This window comes from Bos indicus x Bos taurus, chromosome 25 (genome assembly GCF_003369695.1).
Source record: "Bos indicus x Bos taurus breed Angus x Brahman F1 hybrid chromosome 25, Bos_hybrid_MaternalHap_v2.0, whole genome shotgun sequence".
Taxonomy (NCBI): domain Eukaryota; kingdom Metazoa; phylum Chordata; class Mammalia; order Artiodactyla; family Bovidae; genus Bos; species Bos indicus x Bos taurus.
Genome location: NC_040100.1, coordinates 24,241,014 through 24,263,125, shown reverse-complemented (window position 1 = coordinate 24,263,125; position 22,112 = coordinate 24,241,014). Strand labels below are relative to the sequence as shown.

The 22,112-nt window shown below is 38.7% G+C and overlaps 1 protein-coding gene across 3 annotated transcripts in view; it reads left to right on the top strand.

Annotated features, from left to right (window-relative positions):
- ACSM1 (acyl-CoA synthetase medium chain family member 1) overlaps positions 1-22,112 on the top strand; it is a 64,368-nt gene that overhangs the window by 26,305 nt on the left and 15,951 nt on the right. For all 3 annotated transcript variants that reach the window (XM_027527236.1, XM_027527235.1, XM_027527234.1), the window contains exons 3-4: positions 17,232-17,442; positions 20,294-20,501. In XM_027527236.1, the coding sequence (XP_027383037.1) occupies positions 17,232-17,442; positions 20,294-20,501 (419 nt within the window). The remainder of the gene's footprint in view (positions 1-17,231; positions 17,443-20,293; positions 20,502-22,112) is intronic.

Sequence of the window (22,112 nt, the reverse complement as noted above, 5' to 3'; positions counted from 1 at the left end):
CATTATTCAGGCCTGGAGAATTCCATGGACTGCATAGTCCATGGAGTCGCAGAGTCGGACACGACTGAGCAACTTTCACTCACTAGCTATGAACCAGGAAGTACAATATTGATGTAAAGTCGCTAGTTAACAAACAGTTGGAATACCATAAAGTTGCTTGTTCAGATGATTATGGCTTACTGTCTGTAAATTTTGGCTGAGGGAACATTCTCAGCAGTTTTGATTTAAAACTGCCACTTCCCCCCCCCCCCTCTTTTTAGGTTTCCCAGGTCTTGCCTATTTAATTGGGCTTAGTCTTAGCTCCTAAAGGCCTGTATTCATATTCTGGTTTAGACATTTGTGAGACAAAGGCAATTGCTCAGTTTTTCAAAAAACAGTTTTGTCACCTAAAGTTATTAAAATCAGTGCAAGATTTTTAATCAAACTGGAATTTAATTTACAAAGTTCTATGTTTTGTAACTTTAGAGTTTTAATCTATCATGTCTTCAAAGATTTGTACAATGCATTTAGCAAAGACCTTTCTGAGTCTATAAATTAAACCAAAACAAAATCACTATTTTTTAAATTAATCTTTGTATGTTAGTTCCCCGTTTACTTACTTTGTATGACTCAGGTAACTAACTATTGGTTTCCTCAGTACATTTAGTTAATATTTCCTTAGTGGCAATCTATATGCCTTGTTTATCCCACAGTATAAATAAATAAGAATTGTAACCACCTTAAAGAAAACCCATTTTAAAATATCAATTGATATCAGTCAGTTCAGTTCAGTTCAGTCACTCAGTCGTGTCCGACTCTTTGCGACCCCATGAATCACAGCATGCCAGGCCTCCCTGTCTACCGGGGTCCTGCCCCAGTTGGATCCAGGGATTCCCTAAGGATGACGGCATTGGCGATTAGAATAGCAAAGGCTGAGAGATTTTAGAGGCTCATTAATAACTGGTTTATGAGAGAAATCAATATAACCTGTAACACCAGGTTTGCTCTGACCACGGAGGCCACAGGCACCCTCTCAAATCGCTGAAGGTGCCCCACCTTAGGCACCTTCTCAAGTGGGTCTTAGAAGCCCAGGCCAGTAATTGGTCCCAGAGGACCCCTGTGCTCCAATTATTTTGGCCTGAAATAAGAGTAGAGAAGAAAAGGAGAGAAAGGAAAACAAGAAAGAACGACACGGGGAGACCAAGCTTTGAGCAAGGCCCATAGCTTTATTTTCAAAGGGAGCTTATATACCTTAAGTTGTGCATAGAGGATAATAAGGGGTGTGAAATCATGCAAAGTCAGCAGTCTTTGATCCTTATCGAGACCAGGCTTTCTTTTCTGCAAACTTGTCGTATACAAATGGTTTCGGTGATTTACATCATCTTCTGGCCAGAAGGCCTGTTAACATTTTATGACTCTGATAAAGGTTTGTCAACCGTAAGACTTATTTTCTCTAAGAGTAATTATTTTAAATTTTGGTGCCATCCTCTGAAGGTGTTAGATAAAGTTGCATTCCTATAGGGCAAAGGTGCAGTGGGCTTACAACAAAGAAAGAATTTATTACCTTAAGGGTCTAAAGTTGTTAACACCAAGGCCACTACGTATTTTTTTATATACCAACTAAATTAATACACTTCCAAGGATACAGTACAGGGGATGTGGAAACTTGGCAGGAAGCATTGGCTCAACAATGAAATCTTCTACTAGTTCTATTCTGACAATTTCTAACTCTCCAAGAGGCTCTATACTATTTGAACATCTTAAGCTTCTCATGCCTCTGTAAACAATTGTGTGCGAAGCTGTAGGAGTCCGGGTAAACCTGTCAGGCAAGTTAGAGAGCCATCTGAGGGGTTTGGATTGAAACACTCCTATTATGCCCAGGAGGCTTATTAACTAGAGCTTTAAGTTGATTTCCTTCAGAGAAAGGTGGTCGGGGATAGCCCCCTGTTAATGTCAGAGGAGTTGGTGAAAGTCGTAAAATAGTAAAACAGACAGATTCTGGTTTTGGGGTAGATGCCTGAGCATCTGGGGTAGATACCTCGAGCCCTGACTCACCTTTGCATATCAGGCCTCTCTGCATGACCTTTGTCATTGCTGGGAACTCCCGTGCTGGCTCCCAGCACCTGTCCATCACCAACTCCCAGAGTTCCCTCAGACTCAGGTCCATCAAGTCAGTGATCCAGCCATCTCATCCTCTGTCGTCCCCTTCTCCTCCTGCCCCCAATCCCTCCCAGCATCTACCTTTATCTAAATTCCACCAATGTGTATACCTTGAACTTTAGTTTTCCTAAGGATCCAATCAACAAGCTTTGATCTTTGGAAGAGTTGTAAGGTATAGTTCGGGCCGAGGCAGAAAAGAAGGAGAGACTACCTCAACAGAAGTAGGTTACCTTTATTTAGGCAAGGAGGGGCGACAGTCAGCCTAATGACCAGGCTGAGTGCAAGAGGATCAGGGAGGCTTCATATTTAAAGGGAGGTTTGTGGAAGCGATAAGGGATAAGTCAGGTGGGATGTTTGGGGTATTCTTTAGTTGAGATGGCATTTGTAGTTGGGCAGGGGGTGATAAGGCTTCTGGGCAGGGAGTGATAAGTCCCAGATAGATACAACCACCTGGAGCATCAGGGCGGGACCTAAAGTTCGGTTTTGTTTTCTCGGAAGTTAGATCGCAAGGGCCTTTGAGACTGTTGTTTTCTTTTCTAGGCCCAAAGACTCCTTCAAGAGTTTAGAAAGCTTTTTCTTTTTGTTCCCTGTTTGTTTTACCTACTTTTATATAAAAAGCTCTGAGATCCCCAGATCTGAGTAGAATTGAGGAAGTCAGGCCCTTTGACCTAACTGTCCAAATATAACTGTTGGTTAGTTATCCAAGGTTAAATTTTTCTAATCCTTAAATATATAACTTTGAACTTTAAACCTAACAGACTTGTTTGGCTTTTAACGTTGGGGATCAGTAAGAGGTCCCTCTTGGCTCAATTAGGTAATGTAGTAATATCAAATCTTGTTTAATCACATTAATGTCTATTTTATTTATCCCATTTTAAACAACCATCCAAAGAATTTTTTTTATTCATTTGAAGTAACTGCTTAAAATTTTTTTTACCTCATTTAAATAATAGTTAGATATTTTTCAAGTTTTTTGTTGATATTCTTCAGTTCAGTTCAGTCGCTCAGTCATGCCTGATTCTTTGTGACTCCATGGGCTGCAGCATGATAGGCTTCTATGTCCATTACCAACATCCAGAACTTGCTCAAACTCATGTCTATCGAGTGGGTGATGCCATCCAACCATCTCATCCTCTGTCATTCCCTTCTCCTCCTGCCTTCAGTCTTTCCCAGAATCAGGGTCTTTTCTAAGGAGTCAGTTCTTTGCATCAGGTAGCCAAAGTATTGGAGCTTCAGCTTCAGCATCAGTCCTTCCAATGAATATTCAGGGCTTACTTCCTTTGACTGATTTCCGGACTGACTTCCTTTGAGAAGACTCTCAAGAGTCTTCTCCAATACCACAGTTCAAAAGCACCAATTCTTTGGCAAAACTTGACTCAATTTTCAACACATTTTATTTATAAAAATGTTGTTAGAAATCCAACATTTTAATGTAATTTTTTTTAGCCTGAGTCAGGCAACATAGGTCCAGTAATGGAATATAGTCACATTCAGACCATTTATAACTCCTAACTATCCTTGGAAATTAAACCTTGTATTACTATCTTTCTCTAGGGTCCTAGGATATTACATTCCAATTGATTGCTGGAGCAGCATCCCAAGTCTATTCATGAGAGGTCACATTCATGTCCAAAATCATGTATTCAGATAGAAAAGTAAACAACATACGCCTCTCCATCATTCCTATTTTGATAGTATGACTCTCCACATCATGTCTCAGGATAGATGAAAACAACATCTACGACATTGACTTTTGTTTGTTTGGGCAAAATCATGACAGGAGCAAATTCTTCCTACTAACTCCTGATGCAAAAACATGACTGAGCGACTAAACACATTGCTCAATAAATATATTCAAATATCTATTAACCACAAAGCTTAAGAAAGCAACAGCCAAATGTCATTGCCACATAATGTCTGGCTCTTTGTCCTATAATATCTCCCCAAATTAATTAAGTGTTGAAGAAATTTCTAAATTTCTTAATATACCATGGTCATGTTTGCCTACTTTTGTTTTGTTTTGTTTTATTTTGTTTTTTTTGAGCCAATAGGTCCATGTTTTCTGGCTCTTGAATGTAATTCTGTGTGCAAGCCCCCATACAGCAAGGGAAGAAAACTCTTTTTTAGAAAGGAAAAGGATTTATAGGGTTATAGCAAAAAAGAGTCCATGGCTTCAGCTGAGTCCTTGTGTAGAAATAAGAGGCTTTCTTTTCCCTTTTGGACTCTCTTATCATTGTAGCATGTGAGAGTTCCCCTGTCTCTTCTCCTACCTGTGTGTATGCTAACTCACTTCAGTCATGCCCGACTCTTTGTGACCCTGTGGACTGTAGCTCACCAGGCTCCTCTGTCCAGAGATTCTCCAGGCAAGAATACTGGAGTGGGTTGCCATGCCCTCCTGCAGGGGTATCTTCTTGACCCAGGGATGGAAACTGCATCTCATGTCTCCTACATTGGCAGGTGGGTTCTTTACCACTAATGCCACCTGGGAAACCCAAAAGCTGGTTTCTTAACTCTATTTAATTGAAGTTCTGTTCATTTTTTTTTAAACAATACAAAGCCTTCATTCCTATATGGCAGCAATCATAGAACTAATGGTTACTGCCTCCTTGGGAGACACATGGCTCTCCAGGTTGCCCCAGAGGAATCTGGCAGACTTATCTCATTTGTAATTTGTTTAGTTTCTATAGGTTCTGTGTTTACAACTTCTGGGATAAAAACATGATTGTCTCAGTTTATCTAAATACTACTGGTGTAATACATATTATTTCCAAATTAAACAATGCAAAAAGTTTAACTTCCAGAACTTTAATCTTCTTTTATAAATTTGTTTAAAGTCTGTATATCAATCAATTAGTTAATGCATGTGAAATTGATACTCCATGACTGTGTCTCCTAGTTTGACATATCACATCACATATTGATCATTTGATGAGTCTGTAAGGGGCATACTCATTGCATACTTATTGTCAACAACAATTTACAAAAGCATAACATGGCACTTATGATTTTAAATTATACTTAAACCACCTTCTTTGTTTATTAAATTACAATCAATCTGATATGTAACAATATTTAAAATAAATAGTTTGCCATAATCTACCTACAGAAAATTTAATTGCTGTGAAATTTTAAAAAATAAATTGTTTTATATAAATAAATAGTCTAATCTTATATTTAGATATTATATTGAAGTATAGATGACTTACAATACTATATTAGTTTCAGCTGTACAACATAGGTGATTTAACATTTTCATATATTAAAAATGATCTCCATGATAAAACTAGTTACAACCTGTCACAATACATAGCTATTACAATGTTATTGACTATATTCTCTATGCTGCACATTTCATCCCTGTGACTCATTTATCTTATAGCTAGAAGTTTGTGCCTCTTAATCCCCTTAAAGTATTTCATTCGCCACCCCCCTACTGGCAACTATCAGTTTGTTTTCTTTATCATTGAGTTTTTTTATGTTTGTTATTTTGGGGCCATTTACTTGTTTTTTTAAGATTTCACAAGTAAGAGAAACCATATGGTATTTACTTTCTCTGACTACCGTAAGATACCCTAGATATCTATTTGTCAAAATGTCAAGATTTCATTATTTTTTATAGGTGAGTAATATTCCATGTGTGAGAGAGAGAGAGTGTGTGTGTGTGTGCGTGTGTATCCCAGAATAACAGGCAAGTTTGGCCTTGTAGTACAAAATGAAGCTAGGCAAAGTTTAAGAGAATTTTGTCAAGAAAACATGCTACAATCTAGCAAGCACCATTTTCAAAACAACCCAGGAGACTATTCTACACGTGGACATCACCAGATGGCCAATACAAAAAATCAGAATGATTATGTTCTTTGCATCCAAAGATGGAGAAACTATACAGTCAGTAAAAACAAGACCTGGAGCTGATTGTGGCACAGACCATGGCTCTTTATTTCAAAATCCAGTCTTAAATTGAAAAGAGTATTGAAAACCATTAGGCCATTCAGGAATGACCTAAGTCAAATCCCTTAGGATTACACAGTGGTGGCGATGAATAGAATCAAGGGATTAGATATGGTAGACAGAGGGCTTGAAGAGCTATGGATGGAGGTTTGCAACATTGTATAGAGGCACTGACAAAACCATCCCAAAGAAAAAGAAATGCAAGAAAGCAAAGTGGTTGTCTAGTGGTAGTCAGGAAGCAACAGTTAGAACTGGACATGGAACAACAGACTGGTTCCAAATAGGAAAAGGAGTACATCAAGGCTATATATTGTCACCCTGCTTATTTAACTTCTATGCAGAGTACATCATGAGAAACGCTGGGCTGGAAGAAGCACAAACTGGAATCAAGATTGCTGGGAGAAATATCAATAACCTCAGATATGCATTTGACACCACTCTTATGGCAGAAAGTGAAGAGGAACTCAAAAGCCTCTTGATGAAAGTGAAAGAGGAGAGTGAAAAAGTTGGCTTAAAGCTCAACATTCAGAAAATGAAGATCATGGCATCCGGTCCCATCACTTCATGGGAAATAGATGGGGAAACAGTGGAAACAGTGTCAGACTTTATTTTGGGGGGCTCCAAAATCACTGCAGATGGTGACTGGAGCCATGAAATTAAAAGACGCTTACTCCTTGGAAGGAAAGTTATGACGAACCTAGATAGCATATTGAAAAGCAAAGACATTACTTTGCCAACAAAGGTCCATCTAGTCAAGGCTATGGTTTTTCCTGTGGTCATGTAGGGATGTGAGAGTTGGACTGAAGAAAACTTAGCGCCGAAGAATTGATGCTTTTGAACTATGGTGTTGGAGAAGACTCTTGTGAGTCCCTTGGACTTCAAGGAGATCCAACCAGTCCATTCTAAAGAAGATCAGCCCTGGGATTTCTTTGGAAGGAATGATGCTAAAGCTGAAACTCCAGTACTTTGGCCACCTCATGTGCAGAGTTGACTCATTGGAAAAGACTCTGATGCTGGGAGGGATTGGGGGCAGGAGGAAAAGGGGATGACAGAGGATGAGATGCCTGGATGGCATCACCAACTCGATGGACGTGAGTTTGAGTGAGCTCCGGGAGTTGGTGATGGACAGGGAGGCCTGGCGTGCTACGATTCATGGGGTCACAAAGAGTCGAACACGACTGAGTGACTGAACTGAACTGAACTGAAGGAAGCTTTACAAGTAGCTGAGAAGAGAAATGACAGGCAAAGGAGAAAGGAAAAGATATACCCAACTAAAAGTAGAGTTCCAGAGAATAACATGGAGAGATAAGAAGGTCTTCTTAGGTGAACAATGCCAAGAATTGAAGGAAAATAATAGAATGGGAAAGACTAAAGATCTCTCTCTTCAAGAAAATTGGAGATATGAAGGAAACACTTCATGCAAAGATAGACATGATAAAGGAGAGAAACAGTATGGACCTAACAGAAGCATAAAAGATTAAGAAGAGGTGGCAAAAATACACAGAAGAACTATATAAAAAAGATCTTAATGACCTGGATAACCATGATGGTGTGGTCACTCAACTAGAGCCAGATATCCTGGAGTGTAAAGTCAACTATGCTTTAGGAAGCATTACTTTGAACAAAGCTAGTGGAGGTGACGGAATTTCAACTGCACTATTTCAAATCCTAAATGATGATGCTGTTAAAGAGCTGCATTCAATATATCAGCACATTTGAAAACTCAGCAATGGCCACAGGACTGGAAAAGATCAGTTTTCACTCCAAGCCCAAAGAAAGGCAATGCCAATAAATGTTTAGACTACCATATGCTTGTGCTCATTTCACATGCTAGCAAGTTTATGCTCAAAAGCCTTCAAGCTAGGCTTCAGCAGTACGTGAACTGAGAACTTCCAGACATATAGCTAGGTTTAGAAAAGGCAGAGGAACCAGAGATCAAATTGCCAACATTCATTGGATCATGAAGTTCAATGATGGGCTTCCCTGGTGGCTTAGATGGTAAAGAACTCCCCTGCAATGCAGAAGACCTGGGTTCGATCCCTGAGTTGGAAATATATCCTGGAGAAGGGAACAGCTACCTACTCCAGTATTCTTGCCTGGAGAATTCCATGACAGAGAAGCTTGGCTAGCTATAGTTTGTGGGGTTGCAAAGTGTCGGACATGACTGAGTGACTTTCACTTCACTAATTGGATCATGGGAAAAATCAAGGGAATTCCAGAAAAATATCTACTTCTGCTTTATTGACTATGCTAAAGCCTTTCACTATGTAGATCACAGCAAACTGTGGAAAATTCTTAAAGAGATCGGAGTACTAGACTACCTGACCTGTCTCCTGAGAAACCTGTATGCAGTACAAGAAGCAGCAGTTAGAACTGGGCATGGAACAACTGACTGGTTCAAATTTGGGAAAGTAGTAAGACCCCCTGCTTATATTGGCACCCTGCTTATCTAACTAACTTCTATGCAGAATACATCATGTGAAATGCTGGGCTGAATGTATTACAAGCTGGAATTAAGATTGCTGGGAGAAATATTAATAACCTCAGATATGAAGATGATACCATTCTAATGACAAAAGTGAAGAGGAACTAAAGAACCTCTTGATGAGAGTCAAAGAGGAGAGTGAGAAAGCTAGCTTGAAATTCAACATTAAACAACTAAGGTTATGGCATCTGGTCCCATCACTTAATGCCAAATAGAAGGGGAAAAAATGGAAGTGGTAACAGATTTTACTTTCTTGAACTACAATATCACTGTGGACAGTGACTGCAGCCATGAAATGAAAAGACGCTTGCTCCTTGGAAGAACAGTTACGGCAAACCTAGACAGCATATTAAAAAGCAGAGACATGACTGTGCCAACAAAGTACACATAGTCAAATCTATGATATTTCCAGGAGTCATGTATGAATGTGAGGGTTGGATTGTAAAGAAGGCTGAGTACCAAATAACTGGTGCTTGTGAATTGTGGTGCTGGTGAAGACTCTTGAGAGTCTCTTGGACTGCAAGGAGATCAAGCCAGTCAGTTTTAAAGGAAATCAACCCTGAATATTCATTGAAAGGACTGATGCTGAAGCTGAAGTTCCAATACTTTGGCTACCTGATGCACTCATGGAAAAAGACCCTGATTCTGGGAAAAATTGAAAGCAAAAGGAGAAGGCAGTGTCAGAGGATGAGATGATGTGATAGCATCACCAACTCAGTGGACATAAATTTGAGCAAACTCTGGGAGATAGGGGAGGACAGAAAAGCCTGGCATGTCCATAGGGTCTCAAAGAATTGGACATGACTTAGTGACTAGATAACAACTGTATCTATCTATCTATTTCTATATCATCTATATATCTATATCTACACATGCACATGAGCTAAGTTGCTTGAGTCATGTCTGACTATTTGTGACCCTATGGACCATAGCCCACCAAGTTCCTCTGTCCATGGGCATCTCCAGGCCAGAATACTGGAAAGGGTAGCTGTTCCCTTCTCCAGAGAATCTTCCTGAGCCAGGAATTGAACCCAGGACAATATATATATATGTATTTCTCCATTCATCTCTGGATGGACTTCTGGGTGATTCCTTTATTTTGACTATTGTTAATAGTGTTGTAATGTACATATCTTTTCAAATTAGTGTTTTTTTCTTCAGATAACACTCAGAAATATAACTGCTAGATAGTACAGTAGTTCTATTTAACTTTTTGAGAAACTTCCATACTGTTTTCCATAGTGATTGCACAAATTTACATTCCCATCAAAAGTGCATGAGGGTCCCTTTTTCTCCACATCCTTGCCAACACTTGTTATTTGTTGTTTTCTGGTAATATCCATTCTGACAGGTGTGAGTTGATATTTCATTGTGCTTTTGATGTTTGTTCATTTCCTAGATGATTAATGATGTGGAGCATCTTTTTATGTATCTATTGATCATCTGTATGTTTTCTTTAAAAATGTCTATTCAAGTCATTTGCCCATTTTTAATTATTTTATTTTTGTTGTTGAGTTGTATAAGCCCTTTGTATATTTTAAATATCAATCTTTTCAGATTTATCTTTGGCAAATGTATTTCCCACTCAATAGGGTTTTGTTAAAGGTTTCTTTCAATGTGCAACAGGTTTTTATTTTGATATAATCCCATTTATTTACTTTTTCTTTTGTTGCCCTGGGCATAAGGATATTTAAATAAATATTACTCAGATCAGTGTCATAGCATACTGTTCTGTGTTTTCTTCTAGGACTTTTCTGGTTTCAGGCCTTATATTTAAATCTTCAGTTCAGTTCAGTTCAGTCACTCAGTCGTGTCCGACTCTCTGTGACCCCATGAATTGCAGCACGCCAGTCCTCCCCGTCCATCACCAACTCCCGGAGTTCACCCAGACTCACATCCATCGAATCGGTGATGCCATCCAGCCATCTCATCCTCTGTCGTCCCCTTTTCCTCCAGCCCCTAATCCCTCCCAGCATCAGAGTCTTTTCCAATGAGTCAACTCTGCACATGAGGTGGCCAAAGTACTGGAGTTTCAGCTTTAGCATCATTCCTTCCAAAGAAATCCCAGGGCTGATCTCCTTCAGAATGGACTGGTTGGATCTCCTTGCAGTCCAAGGAACTCTCAAGAGTCTTCTCCAACACCACAGTTCAAAAGCATCAATTCTTTGGCGCTCAGCTTTCTTCACAGTCCAACTTTCACATCCATACATGACCACAGGAAAAACCATAGCCTTGACTAGACGGGCCTTTGTTGGCAAAGTAATGTCTCTGCTTTTGAATATGCTATCTAGGTTGGTCATAAGTTTCCTTCCAAGGAGTAAACGTCTTTTAATTTCATGGCTGCAGTCACCATCTGCAGTGATTTTGGAGCCCCAAAAAATAAAGTCTGACACTGTTTCCCCTGTTTCCCCATCTATTTCCCATGAAGTGATGGGACCGGATGCCATGATCCTCATTTTCTGAATGTTGAGCTTTAAGCCAACTTTTTCACTCTACACTTTCACTTTCAAGTCTTAGTTCCATGCTATTTATTTTTGTATATTGCATGAGAAATTGCTCTAGTTTGATTCTGTTGCACATAACAGTCCTATTTTTTCAAACAATGTATTGAACAGATTGTCTTTTCTGCATTCCATAGTTTTGTCTCTTTTGCTGTGGATTAATTGACCATGTAAGTGTGGTTTTGTTTCTGGACTCTATCCTATTCCTTTGATCTGTTTTTGTGCCAATGTCATATTGTTTTGACTACGATGGCTTTGTAGTATGCTTTTAAATCATAGGAGTATGATACAGCTTTGTTCTTTTTTTTTCAAGAGTGTTTTGGCTATCTAGAAAATTTTATAATTTTTTTTTAAGTTCTGATGTTTTCATAAGAATTGCATTAAATTATGGATTTTGGGGGGAATCTGGTCATTTTAACAATGTTAATTCTTCCAATCCATGTTCACAGTATCTTTCTATTTGTTTTTGTTGTCATCAATTTCTTTCATCAATATGCCACAGTTTTCAAGATACAAGTCTTTTACCTCTTTGGTTAGATTCATTCTAGAGGTCTTCTTCTTTTTGATGCAGTTGTAAATAGGATTGTTTTCTTAATTTGTCTTTCTGAGAGTATGTTATTAGTGTATAGAAATGCAACAGGACCCATAGAGTTCAAAGTTGTGTTGCTGAAGGGTCTACTGTATTTGCTTCATGAATTATACACTTTTATGTTGGGTGCATTGGAGAAGGCAAAGGCACCCCACTCCAGTACTCTTGCCTGGAAAATCCCATGGCGGAGGAGCCTGGAAAGCTGCAGTCCATGGGGTCGCTGAGGGTCGGACATGACTGAGCGACTTCACTTTCACTTTTCACTTTCCTGCATTGGAGAAGGAAATGGCAACCCACTCCAGTGTTCTTGCCTGGAGAATCCCAGGGATGGGAGAGCCTGGTGGAGCCTGGTGTGCGTCTATGGGGTCGCACAGAGTCGAACACGACTGAAGTGACTTAGCAGCATGTTGGGTGCATATATGTTTATCTTCTTGTTGGACAAATTCCTTCATCATTATGAAATGATGTCCCTTCTTTGTCTCTTGCTACACACTTTGTTTTAAAGTCTATTTTGCCTGATATGTGTATGGTTATCTCAGATTTTTTTTTCACTTGCATTTATATAGAAAGCATTTTTCCATCCCCTCACTTTCAGTCTGTGTGTGACTTTAAACCTGATATGAGTCTTCTTGTAGGCAGGATATAATCAGTCTTGTGTTTTTGTTTTTGCTTTTTTTAAATCCATTTAGCTACTCTATGCCAGTTGATTGGAATATTAATCCATTTATATTTAAAGTAAGTTTTGCTAGGTATGTACTTATTGACATTCTGTTGTTTTCTGCTTGTGTTTGTAATGCCTTTTTTGTTCTATTTTTTTTTTCTCTCTTCCCTTATGATTTGATGTGTTATGTTTGAATTTCTTTCTCTTTTCTGTATGTGTACCTATTGCAGGTTTTTGGCTTGTGGTTATCAATATATATAAAGTTGATGATCCCTTAAAGTGAGATGCTTTCTAATCATCCTGCATTTTTACTGTTCCCCCCATGTTTGTTGTTTTTTATGACACATTTTACATATTTCTTTTACATATCTCTTAACTACTTATTGTGGATATAGATGATTTTATTGTTTTGCCTTTTAACCTTCTGCCTAGCTTTACAAATGGTTTCTGCTCTTGGTGAAGTGACCTAATGTAGGAAACCTCCTATGGACTCGGCAGCACACTCCCCTCTGGTCACTAGAGTTATATGTTCTGTGGTTATCCCCTCTGTGGGCCATGTGGGCTCTTCCGTTAGGGCATAGTAAACTACTGTGGGTATGCTGGTAGGCAAGGTTGGCCCCTAGACTTGTTGGCTGACATTGCCTGTAACATGTAGTGGTTACCAACTGGTAGGCAAAGCAGGTTCCTGGTGTTGTTAGCCGTGTGACCTAGTATGCTCCAGGGCTGATCTCGGCACACTGGTGGGTCAACCTGGATCCTGGGATAGCTTCAGGTGCCCAACAGGGGTACCAGGAGCTGGTGTTGGCCTACTGTTGACTGTGGTCATCTTTAGATTTAATTTAACCCTGGAATTCCTCATTATGCTTTATATTCCAGATTTTTTTTAATTTATTCACTCAATACATTTGCTTTACACCAGATGCTCTTCTAAGTGCTTTGATAAAGAATTTAAGCTATCACTAATTTTTGTTGTTTTATTGAGATAGGATTGAAATATAATAATCACTGTTTTCTTAAAAAAAAAACAGCAGTTTTTCAAGTCAAAATCTTAACACACTAATATGCATAGCAAAATATTTTGACGTAAAATCTGGTATTTTTATTGTAAGAAAGCTTTTGGTAATGTATTTAACTTTTAAAATAGATGTGAGGTTATAAATATTAATATTAATGTCTTATAAGTATTGTAATAATGTACACTTTTTATTCCTAGTTATTTTTAATATTTTTATGGTCTTTTTTTCCTTGACAAGTCTTCCTAAGAATCTACCAAATTTATTAATCTTTTCAAAACCAGTTTTTGTTTTACTGGTATTCTGTATTGTGTATTTCCTTTCCATTTCATTGATAATTACACTTGTCTTTATTATTTCTTTTCATGTACATTCCCTTGATTTAATTTTATAATCCTTTTTTTAATTTTTTAGCTTATTGAGTTGGAAGATTATGTCCTTACCTTTCAGTCTTCCTCTTTTCCTATATATACATTAAAAATATAAATTTCTCACTAAGCACACTCTTTTGGGGTACATTATACAAATTTGATATGGCATATTTCATTACCATTAGGTCAAACTATTTTTATTTGCCTTTTTATTGGCTAGTTTCCTGATAGTTGAGATGAGCTACTCCTCTTGGTAATGATTTCTAGCTTAATTCCATTGTGGTCAAACCACATACTCAAACTTTTGAAATTTCTGGTTGTTAGTAAACATTCCAAAGGCAATGGAAGAAAATGTAAAGTATATCATTGTTGGGGAAATGTATTATCTATATGAATTAGGGTTCAAATTCTATGAAATCTATCATATTCTATAATTAATTTATAGAAATTCTACTTTTATTTTATTCTAATTAAAACTGAGGCAAGTCTTTTTATTTTCAGTAAACTCATGTGTTTTAACATTCAGAAAGAATCATATCATTCGTCAATCACATGAGTAATTAGTCTACCTTTCCTATTTTCCTATTCAAATTATATTCTAGTTAGAGATTAACAAGGAGTAAGTTTTTATTTATTTAAATCAACTCTTTTAAATCTATTATTTACCTATAATATAATTCAAACATTTAAAATGAGATTTTAATAAGTTTTAGAACATTTCTATCACTACCATTTCCTTTTGTCCTTTTCTAATCAGTATCCACCCCCCCTACCTGGAGCTCCAGGTAGCCACTGATTTGCACTCACTACCATTATAGTTCTCTTTCTTAGGATGTCATAGAAATGGAATAAATTGGATGTACTCTTTTGTGTCTGGTTTCTTTTACTCCATGTGTTTTTCAGATTCATCTATATCGCTTTGTGTATTTCTTCTTCATTAATTTTTATTGCTGAGTTAGTAGGTTTTTAAAAAATCTATTTCTCAATTTCCCTTAGCTTCAAATCTCACTGCATAAAGATTTAAATCTCATATAAAGTTTAAAGGCTGTGTTTTATCTTCTTGATAACATGTAAATCTTAATATCATATTATCAGATTAATTCTGAGCACAAAACCCCACAACTGTTTAATCAAGATCTTCAAGTTACTAGAATTCAGTCTGAATTTCTGTCCGAATTAAAACAACTATTGTTTTCACTTTGATAACCCAGAACTTCTATTATTTTATAAAATCTTACAGAAATGTTACATACTCTGTTCCCATTATACAGAGAATGCACAACTATATTTGCTAACATTCCTTAACCCAATGGACAAGAGTGGTATTTTTTTTTTTAGCACCGATTTTTCCATATATATGTGTGTGTGTGTGTGTGTATATACACACACACATATAAATTTATATAGGTATGTGTGTGTGCATGTATGTATATATGCATGTATGTATATACGTATGTATGTATATATGCATGTATGTATATATGTATGTATGTATATAAATCTTATATCAGGTGAGCCACACTCTATTGTTCCAAGTATATGAGGCAAAACTGATACGATCAGGTTTGCACTTTTGTGCGAAGAACTGCTGGAAGACTATACATCAAGCAATTTTCAGTGTTGACATTCAGGGACTGAAATTGTGATAAGGAATTTAAAGAAATTTTTCTGTTAGTAAAATTGTGTGTTGCCTGAACTTTTACTCCAAACATGTTTTCTTTGGGGAATTTAAAAAAATTTTAAAAATCATTTTACTTACGTACAATTAAAGATTTGACTTAAACAAGAAAATGAAAATTATCCATAAACACTTAAAACCATTCATTTACATGTGCAGATGGATGTCTTGTACACCATTGTATCATGTTGGCTTAAGAACAGTGCCCAAGAAACAGTGAGAACTTAGCAGATATATAGTAAATGAATGAATTAATGGATGGATACTATTATAGAACTTTAGACTCAATGTAAATATGATTTTACTTTTCTACATTGATATTGTATGATTTTTACTGCAGAAACATTCTGAAAGCATTTTTGTTTGGTTTTATCATATCCCATTACATAGAAATAACAATTTTATCAACAGTATTCAAAATAACAATTTTGTCAACAGTATTCAGTTGAATTCTGTTTTTTTTTATCTAGTTTACCAACCTAGATCTTTTGACTAGGGCATTTCATTCATTACATTTAAAATAATTATAGGTAAAGATGACTTAGTTGATTTTTTGTAGTGATATGTTTTGATTTTCATTTCCTTTTGTGTATATTCCATAGATAATTTATTTATGGTTACCATAGGGATTGTATATAACATTCTAAATTATAACAATTTATTCTAAACTAATAGCAACTTAACTTCATTCACATCCAAAACCCTACTCTTTTCCAGTTCCCTTACACCTTCCCATATTATGTTACTGATTTCACAAAAGACGTCTTTACATATTGTGCACCCATTAACATAGTTTATAATTATTTTTTATGCTTTTGTGTTTTACATACAGTGAAAGAATAAAAAGTGAAGCTATGAACCAAAATTATAACAATACTTCTTTTATATTTGTCTGTATATCTATCTCTATTAAATAATTTTATATTTTTGTATTTAGGTTACTCTCTAAAGTTCTTTCATCTCAACTTAAACTCCTCTTAGCATTTCTTTTTTTTTTTTTAATTGCATCCAGCGGCAAGGGCAGGCGGCAGAAGCCACCAGGTGGGCTCCGCACCCCAGGCACGCCACCTGAGGCACATGGCTGGGGGAGCGGGGGACCCCGCGGCGGCAGCGAGAGCGTTGGGGAACCCGAAGTGCCGGGCTCCACCAGCGGGAGGCGCAACCCGGGGTGCTCGGCTCCGCGCACCACTGCGGAAGCTCAGCGTGCTGCTCCCTCCTCCGCCGGGATCCTCTTAGCATTTCTTATAGGGAAAGTTTAGGGGTAATGAAGTTTAGGGTTGGTTGGATGGCCTCACCAATTCAGTGGACATGAACTTGGGCAAAACTCTAGGAGATAGTGAAGGACAGGGAGGCCTGGCACCCTGCAGTCCATGGGGTCACAAAGAGTTGGACATAACTTAGCGACTAAACAACAACAACAAATTTTATTGAGTACATACTATGTGCCAGGCACTTTTCCTTCTAAAATAATTAATTTAAACTTTACTATATTCTGGGTAGTATTATTCTACCCTTTCCACAGAAGAGAAAACTGAGGCACAGAGAGTAACCTACTGTCCATGTGGAACAAAGGCAGACACATGGGAGAATAAAATTTTAAGTCTTCAATAAGTGACATGAAGGTTATTCATGGTTTTATGTGATTTAAGAGGAGAGGGTTACAGTAGACCAGGAGTTGGCTGGATCACACGTCCCCCCAACTTCTCCTGGCTCTACAAATGTTTTAACATGGGATCTCAGACATTGAGCTACACTCACAGGACTTTGACTATGGTAGTGGATTGACCAAATTGGTGTCCCTTTCCTTTGAAGCAGGAACTAACATGTGGTATATGATCTTAACCAGGAGGGCAAGAGAAGTCCAAACCCAGCCCTGTGGTGGGTGAACGATCAAGGGGATGAAGTGAAGTGGAGCTTCAGAGAGATGACAGACTTAACCTGTCGCACAGCCAACGTCCTGACACAGACCTGCGGCCTTCAGACGGGAGACCGTCTAGCGTTGATTTTGCCTCGAGTGCCTGAGTGGTGGCTTGTGTGTGTGGGCTGCATCCGAACAGGTCAGTGACCCAAAGAGACCTTAGGACAGGCCTAGAGCTAATTGGTCCTGAAATATTAGGTGCTTCCTCTTCCCCTAACTTTTTTCTTCTTAATAGTCTTTCCTTCTGTCAAATTCCTTTAAATACTAGTTTACTCCTCATTCACTCTTTCCCTTATACTCACACCTTATCAAGCACAGTGTCGTAATTCTGCCTTCTTCCCTCTCTCTCTCTCTCTCTCTCACACACACACACACACACACACACACTTTATCTTACACAGTCTCAGACATTCTTACTTCCTTATAAGATTCATCAGTTATTAACATTTTGCCATATTGGATCCCCTCTCTCCAAGGGAGTCATTAAAGAATCAGTTGCAGACACTGTGACACCCATAAACACCAGATAAACACTGAAATATGTATCTGCTAAGATTCGAGACATTTCTTTCACATAACCGCACAAGAAGTCTCACTCTGATTCAATATAGTTACCTGATGTACATCCAGAGTCAAAATTCCTCAATTATCCCAATAATGTCCTTTATAGGATTATTTTTGTGCTTAAATCAAAAACCCAGGGTTTTTCCTGGCAGTCCAATGGTTAAGATCCCATGCTTCCAATGCAGGGGTCATGGCTTCAAGGAACCAAGATCCCATGTGCCACACCGCACAGCCAACTGTTTTTTTTTTTTTTAAACAACTGTACAAAATCCAAATGAGGATCATGTGTTGCATTTAGTTGTTGTCTCACCACAGCCTTCTTTAATATAGAATGTTTCTCTACATACTATATTGTCTGTGTGACAATGCAATGACAGTTTGAAGTGCCTAAGCCAGATGTGTTACAGAATATCCCTCAAAATTTGTATTTCTGTTTCCTTCTTTATGATTATATTCAGGATGAACATTCTTTGCACAAGTACTAGAAGGACTTGTGTCTTTCTTGGTGTACCACATTGGGGATATATACAGTTGGTTTGTCCTAACATCAATGACATTGTTTTATCACTTTAGAAAGGTAGCATCCACCTTTGTAAAGGTGCATTTTCCCTTTGTAGTTAGTAAGTAATCTGTCATGTAATATTATGGGACTTTGTGAATATCCTTTCCCCAACTGTCTTTCAGTTTATGATTTGAAAATTCATTGATGAGTCTTGACTGAATTAAATATTTTAATGGTAGTTTTATATTAGGTATTTCTATTTATATCATACCCTTTACACTTATTAGCCAGCACTCTTGTGTAGAGATTTTCCTTTCCCTTTAATGCTTGTCTATGCATTGACCTATATAATTAGTATGAGATTCATGGATTCTTTTTTGAATCAACTTCAGTTCTGTCATGCATATTCATACAGTATGTCATGTTCTTGTTCATATATTCTCTCTCTTATCTCCTCGCAAATAGTTGTTTAATCCATCAAGATCAAGAATTAACAGCAATGGCTGAGTGCATATGGAGATGCCATGCCATCTGTATCATTAAGAGATGTTCCATGATTTATATCTGATCCTGTTCACACTGTCCACACTGTTCCTTGAACCTAGGGTAGGCAAGGCACAAGCTAAGGCTGGAAGGAGACTGGAGGAGCCATAGGAACTGCAGCCACGTTTATTCTCTCCTGGCTGACGCAGCAGCCATAGCATAACCTAACACAACACAACCTCTCTCCTGCCTGGCACAGCAGCTGTAGCAGCAGACACACTTATTTTCTCTCCTCTCATGGCTGACCCAGCTGGACACAGCTGTGATCCAGCAGTAAAGCTGCTGCTTTTTAGGTGGAGTTCCTATCTGCACATAGCACTGAATCCCTGACCAAACGGGTGCCTCGTGATGCACATGTGCCATGCTATGAGTGATCTCAGCTGCTACACAGTCATTATTTACAAAACGTGGGGCAAGAGAGCCTGAACACACCGTCTTGGATAATTTGGTCTCTCCCCACCCATGAGAAACCCAAGACACATGAGAAATCCAAGACATGAGTTGAGACCTCTGGGATAAAAAGAATTAAAGAAGAATAGAAGTAAAGGATGAAAATTCTAAGAGGCATAGTACATGAAAATACTTAAGAGTCAGGAGTAGCCTAGATGAAGAATGGTCATTTTGAAATAGAGAATAGAGTTGTGTGACAGAAAGGTGAAGCGTGAGCAGTGCTCACTCCAATGTCAGGATGACGCCAAGAGGGTCTTCCTGGAGAGAGGGCACAGGTGTTAGCAAAGAGAAGAACTGTGAAGGAGAAAAAGTCAGTGCTCTGTGGAACATAAACAGGCTAGTAATACGGAAGGTGAGTAATAGGAAGACTCAGAAACGGGCGCCTGATGGAAAAATTAGAATCCAATAGAAGCACACAAAAGTTGAATTAATTGTTGGTGATGGGAGAAGGAAGGTAGGAAAGTTGAAAGGACAGTGTGGTTAACTTAGGGTATGAGGAACGAAGGAAACAGAAGAAATTCAAGGTGACACAAGAGATGTTCAGAGAAGAAAGTGAGAGGAGAAAAAATGGGGGCAGAGATGCAGCATCAGGGACACTGTCCTACTTGTGTCTTTCCCAGATCCCATGGGTAGTTGTGTCAAGAAGGACTCTACTGGCTAGATCCATCTACAGTAGAAAAGTTTAGGATAGGCTTTTCAAATTTTTAATGTGCATAGAAACCACTTGGAGATCTTGTTAAAATGCAGATTCTGAGTCAGTAAGTTTGGGGTGGGGTGTCAGATTCTGTGCCCTAGGTAGTACTGATGCTCTGGACCATACTTTGCATAACAGAGGCCAGCGGATTTCTATGCAGATAAACCAGGCCTGAAGCCCAGGGTTGTGAAGCTGTGAAAGCGAAACAAAAACAAGCAGTTTCCTTCCCATACCTAGGGATCATCTTCATGCCAGGGACCACCCAGATGAAGGCCAAGGACATTCTCTACCGACTACAAGTGTCTGGAGCCAAAGCCATCGTGACCACAGATACCCTTGCCCCAGAGGTGGAGTCTGTGGCACCTGAGTGTCCTTCTCTGAAAACCAAGCTCCTGGTGTCTGACCACAGCCGTGAAGGGTGGCTGGACTTCCGATCACTGGTTAAGTAAGTTTCTGTTCTGACGAATGTACTTTCTGAGGAATGGCAGAAGGCCATTCACTTCCAAGTGCTGGTAGAAAATTAGCCAGTGGGAGGAAACTCACCAGGTTTGAGCTTCTCTCCCCAGCTATGTCACTGATTTGCTAAGCAGCCCTCAGTTCATTTACCTCTCTTAGCTGCAAGTGTTTTTATCTATAAAATGGGGAAATTTAGCTTCTATGCCTCTCTCACTAATATATATATACTAATAATATATACCCTTGTGCAAAAGAGATACATAGAGTCAGAGGGTTATTGTGTTTCATTTTCCTTATAGGTGGAGAATCTGAAATATTTTTATATAAAAATTAACATTTACAGGAGTTGAATGAAAAGTTAAGATGAATTTTTAAGGTGAAACTTGAGACAGTGAAGAATGAGGCTGTGGCTGACAGGCAGCTTTGGGAGCAAACACTTTCCATCTCTTAGGGTAGGTGGCAATAGGGACAGCTTGAGGGAAAAGTTAGGGTAGTGTTGGAGGTAACAAAGACTCCCTCAAAACTGATTCTGCAAGCCTTCAGGCATTTTTCGTATCACACACAAATCATGCTGGATTTGTTTTCTTAAAGTAACTCCACAGTTTTTAAAGCTGTTTACTTAAACCACAAAAGGCAAATATACTAGTGAAATATACTACACATCTTATGCTAGATTATAAAGAAAATTAAATGAAAATAGCTTAAACAAAGAATATTCATTTGAACTCCCTTAAATTGCCCAAAGTCAGTATGGTATCATTTCTCCACGAGAACCAGTGCTTCCCCCAGCACTGGGATTACTTGCAGTCTCTCTGATTGAATACTTACAAGGAAACTTTCATTTACCATCATAATAGGCTCAAGAAAGAGACTCTGAGTCTAGGAGAAGCTCCCACATATCAAAGCAGTGATATGTGGGATATGAAGGAACCTGGTAGCTCAGCTGGTAAAGAATTCACCTGCAATGCAGGAGACCCCAGTTTGATTCCTGGGTCAGAAAGATCCCCTGGAGGAGGACATGGCAACCCACTCCAGTATTCTTGCCTGGAGAATCCCCATGGACAGAGGAGCCTGGCTGGCTACAGTCCATGGGGTTGTAAAGAGTCGGACATTACTGGGCAACTAAGCACACAGCACAGATTCTGCCTACCCTAAACCTAGCCCTAACCCCAACCACCTCAAACTCATGCCAGGTCATATATATATGTTGCTGCTGCTGCTAAGTTGCTTCAGTCGTGTCCGACTCTGTGCGACCCCATAGACGGCAGCCCACTAGGCTCCTCTGTCCCTGGGATTCTCCAGGCAAGAATACTGGAGTGGGTTGCCATTTCCTTCTCCAATGCATGAAAGTGAAGAGTGAAAGTGAAGTCACTCAGTTGTGTCCGACTCTTAGCGACCCCATGGGCTTCAGCCTACCAGGCTTCTCCGTCCATGGGATTTTCCAGGCAAGAGTACTGGAGTGGGGTGCCATTGTCTTCTCCCATATATATATGTGTATATATATATATCACTTCCATTCTCCCTAGCTTTTTCTTCCCCACCCCTCAACACCAAGTTTATGAGGTTAAATTCCTATAAAGGTAGTCTGTGGGGCTTTTCA